This window comes from Lathyrus oleraceus, chromosome 4 (genome assembly GCF_024323335.1).
Source record: "Lathyrus oleraceus cultivar Zhongwan6 chromosome 4, CAAS_Psat_ZW6_1.0, whole genome shotgun sequence".
NCBI classification, from domain to species: domain Eukaryota; kingdom Viridiplantae; phylum Streptophyta; class Magnoliopsida; order Fabales; family Fabaceae; genus Lathyrus; species Lathyrus oleraceus.
This window is the reverse complement of record NC_066582.1, coordinates 108,277,319-108,281,631: the sequence shown is the minus strand read 5'-3', so window position 1 is coordinate 108,281,631 and position 4,313 is coordinate 108,277,319. Positions and strand designations below refer to the sequence as shown.

General features: G+C 33.3%; 1 protein-coding gene across 1 annotated transcript; it reads left to right on the top strand.

The window, feature by feature from the left end:
• Positions 1-283: 283 nt before the first annotated feature.
• On the top strand, positions 284-3,940 carry LOC127073793 (meiotic recombination protein SPO11-1). Its single transcript, XM_051015015.1, has 15 exons — positions 284-554; positions 635-734; positions 820-893; positions 1,001-1,102; positions 1,530-1,603; positions 1,772-1,788; positions 2,291-2,360; positions 2,441-2,477; positions 2,601-2,648; positions 2,750-2,808; positions 2,882-2,913; positions 3,067-3,172; positions 3,342-3,462; positions 3,550-3,613; positions 3,706-3,940. Exons 1-15 carry the CDS (start codon positions 488-490, stop codon positions 3,830-3,832), a joined length of 1,098 nt encoding a protein of 365 aa, XP_050870972.1. The 5' UTR covers positions 284-487; the 3' UTR covers positions 3,833-3,940.
• Positions 3,941-4,313: the final 373 nt, after the last annotated feature.

The window sequence follows — 4,313 nt, the reverse complement described above, 5'->3', positions numbered from 1 at the left end:
GTTCTAGAAAAATTCAAATAATTTTTTATTATGTTTAGTCATTTGATTTAATTATTCTATATAACTAAGTTATAAAAGAGATTGATATTTAAAAAAGTCAAAAATATTTTAGAATTGATTTTCCACATTTAGTAAACTTTTGATTTGATGTGTTCATTTACCTCTATATTTTTAAAAAAACACACTAAGTACACTAAGAAAAGAAATTGTTTGAAATAGAATTGTGCGGAGTGAAATGAAGATTTATTCCTTAGTTTAAAAAATTTAAGAGAGAAGAGACAAATTCTTCATTTTAAAAATATATCAATAAGTGATGAAATGAATCCTTCAATTCAGCTTTATTCATTTTAAAAGACCAAAACAATGTTATTCCATCCATCCAAAGAGTCTAAGTAAGGCATATACAAAATAAATGAATTGCGCGCGTTTGCATAAAACTTGATCAACTTTGAAATTGAAACTGGAAGAAGTAAAAGATTGAAGAAAAATGGAGGGAAAGTCGATGAAATCGGAATCACAACCACTGAACGCGATTCTACTCACCAAAATCAAAGGTTCATCTTCTTCTTCATGAAAATCATATATCTAATTTCCCTAAACCTAAACATTCAAACACATTCGTTTTCTAATTCAGAATTCACTCGAGATTTACTGCTGAATCTCAGCAACGGACACTCACCGATCATTCTCCTCGATCGATTCAGAAATCACTGCATCCTTCCAGATTCCAACTGGTTGGTTCCTTTCTAATCCGAACTCTCTCTATCGCTTTCTTATTCATTCGTCATCTGTGTTTAACTTCTCTGTTCTTCAATGCAGTTTCTGTAGTTCCAATTTGCCGTGTGGCAAGCAGGTTCTCACACTTTGCAAGGAAACGCACGTTCACAGGCTAGGTCACTCGCTCTGTATTTTACTTTCATCAATTTGTAAACTGAATTTGCTCATTGTTCTGTTGTGCTACTGTTCTCTAGGTTTTGAGTTTTTGTTTTCTTGCTTTTAGATGTCATGTTGAGAGTTCTGCTGATTGTTCAGAAGCTTTTGCAAGAGAACAAACATTGTTCCAAGAGAGATATTTATTACATGCATCCATCTGTGTTTTTGGGTGAGTCTTCACAATTTTGCAACATGGATCATATAGTTGATACTTGTATTCATTTTCAATAGGTAATGACCGCTATAGCACTGACACCTCTGAAAAATGTGTGTCACTTGTGATTATGCTCAATTTATCCATTTTTCAAATAATTACCAGTGTGGATGTGTCAATATCGGTGCCGTTTCTGGTGTCATGAATTATCAGATGTCTTCTATTTATGACAAAATTTTGTAGAAATATATTTAGATTCTTCATTGTATTCGGGCTTAATTTATCATAATCTTATACATGAGATTGTTTAAAAGTTGGTGCCATGATTTCTATATTGTTGGTTCTTGAAAGATTTATTTGTAGGGTAAATAAAGGTTTATTTCTTTTTTGGCAGATACTAACTTCCTTTTCATGTACGCTTCTATTTATTTTCATATTGCAGACCAATCAGTTGTGGATCGTGCTATTAATGATATATGTGTCCTTATGCAGTGCAGTCGCCATAACCTCAATGTGGTAGTTTTTTTATTCCTTCACTTTATCAATTTATTTCTGTTTTTCTTTCTTTTGCTTCCCTTAATTTGGTGATTAAAAACTTGATATGATTTTTATGCTATGCGTCTCTTGCTGCATATTCATTTCAAATAGCAAGCTAACCACGTATTTTCATTTTATTTTTTGTAGGTTTCTGCCGGGAATGGGTACTTAATGAGATCACACTCATTCATGGAAACACACTTTTCTGTCAGAGTTAATTTTATATGAACAATCGTGATAGTTTTATTTTCACATGTGAAACTATTTTGTGCTGTGTGCATTTGTGTATAAAACAAATTATTGCCACTGATGCTTTGAATCCCTGCCCTGATGCATCTAAAAGTTATGAACTTCAAATGATACTTTTATTCTATTTTTTGGAATTCTAATATCTTCTGTTGGCTTCATAAATTTCATTATTATATGTCGGTGATAAATACAGTTTCATTGATATCATAATGATGCCAGTAATAAAATACAATTTCATTATGATTCTTCCTACTGTGTTTGGAACATTAATGGGGCTGCTATACGTGGGATTCAGTCATCTAAATTTGTATCTCAGCTGCATTAACAGTTATTTATCACTTTTTTCAAGGGATATTGTTTGACTCCTATTAAAATAAGACTAATATGACTTATGGATTAAACTTGTTTCTACTACAGGTTAGTTATGGGCTGGATAAGATTTGTCGAAGGAAAAAAGGTATTTGACTGCATCAGTTCTCCCAACACGGTAAGAACTAAGAACTAACCTTAATGTAGTAATTTATTTTTACCTTTTAAATTACATGCAGATATTTAGCTTTTCTGCAGGCTCACCCTATTCCTGTTTATGTCGAAGAAATTAAAGGTATCATATTTTCTGGGTGAATACCCTGCATCTGTTTAGTTTCCTTATGATTATATTTTCTACATATCAACTTAAAGAAAAAGTGGCAACAGCAGATGATAAACGCTTAACTCCTGTCTGTAGATATTGTAAATGTTGCTGACTACATATTAGTTGTTGAGAAAGAATCAGGTAACTAAGTTCTTTAATTTTTTAGTGAAAAAATGAGGAGAAATGTTAAGGTGCTTTTCTATAACTTTCTATTGAAAAGATAGTTGATGTTGAACTTGCAGTTTTCCAGAGATTAGCAAATGACCAGTTCTGCAACGCAAACCGTTGCATTGTCATTTCTGTAAGCAATTTTCCGAAAACCTTATTTAATTTTGCTTCAGTACTTCATTTGTGTGAATTCTATCTTTGTACAGGGAAGAGGCTACCCAGATATTCCTACAAGAAGGTGTGAAAATGCTCTTCCACTTTCCAAAGATATCATGCTGTCAAGCCATATGCCTGTTTTGTAGTGTACAATATGAATGTGTCTAGTTGTAAGCACGGTTGCGAATGTACATAGTTGGTATTTTTTAATTTTATGCATTTTGTATCCTAACAGGTTTTTGCGGCTTCTGGTTGAGAATTTGCACATACCTGTTTATTGCTTGGTGGATTGTGATCCTTATGGCTTTGATATCTTAACCACTTATAAATTTGGCTCAATGGTTAGTATTTGCAAGTTTATTGGATCAGAAGTACTTCAACATGCATATCATTAACTACAGGACTCTCAACCTGAAATATATTGGATTGTTGAGTGGATTGAAGTTCTGTCTAGATCGAGTTTCCTTTTCGTAGTCTGTTTGACTGATCCATTTTCCACTGTTCTTTTAGCAAATGGCTTATGACACGAAACATCTTCGTGTCCCAGAGATATCCTGGCTTGGAGCTTTTCCTTCAGATTCTGAGAAATACTTTGTTCCAAAGCAGTGCCTCCTTCCTTTGACTGCTGAAGGTAACTAGGGATATTACCTGTAGTGCTTCCGATTTGCATAGTTACCGATTTTATCTGATCAATTTGGTGTCTTTGTATTCATATTAGATAAGAGAAAAATTAAAGCCATGTTGCTTAGATGCTATCTGCAAAGAGAGGTCCCACAATGGAGGTATATTCATATGCATTCCACGATATATGTCCTTTTCTTTTCCAACTGGTTAGAGATTTTATAGCCTGTCTAATTTTATGTTTTTTATGAAGGTTGGAGCTCGAAATGATGTTGGAGAAAGGAGTGAAGTTTGAGATTGAAGCTTTATCTGTGCACGCACTTTCATTCTTGACAGAGTCTTATATACCATCCAAAATTCATGGTCAAGTTAACATCTAGGGTGTCATCTAGGATCTTTGATCAATTTTTGTCTACCAAGTGATACTATATGCCATTGTTACCAAGGGTGTAAGATTGAGACTACGCTTTAAGCAAAAAGATACATAAAGATCTTTGGAATTATTATTCACTTGGTCTTCTTTCATTCACTCACCACATAAATGATAATGAGCAATACTAAGAAACATGAGGAAAAATGCCTAGATAAATTCAATACAAAAGGTGCTATACTGCTATAAATAAATGTAACCTGCAATGTAATGACAACTAATGAAAGGTGCTAAATTGCTAAAACAAGATAGATATGAATACAAAAGAATGCTCAATAGTTTTGCTTGAAATAATATTTATGTTTTTTTGGATTCATGAGATTAGGTCAAGCCCATGACAATAGTTTTAGGGCTGGAGGATAGGTAGTTGCAAAATGGTTTCGGGGTTGGAGGTGTTTTTTCACTATGGAGCATTAAACATTGTGGGTAGA

Coding starts and splice junctions, on each gene's coding strand:
- LOC127073793 (XM_051015015.1), top strand. CDS start 488: ATGGAGGGAAAGTCGATGAAATCGGAATCACAACCACTGAACGCGATT. Junction 735..819: donor ATCCTTCCAGATTCCAACTG/GTTGGTTCCTTT, acceptor TCTTCAATGCAG/TTTCTGTAGTTCCAATTTGC. Junction 2,478..2,600: donor TTATGTCGAAGAAATTAAAG/GTATCATATTTT, acceptor TCCTGTCTGTAG/ATATTGTAAATGTTGCTGAC.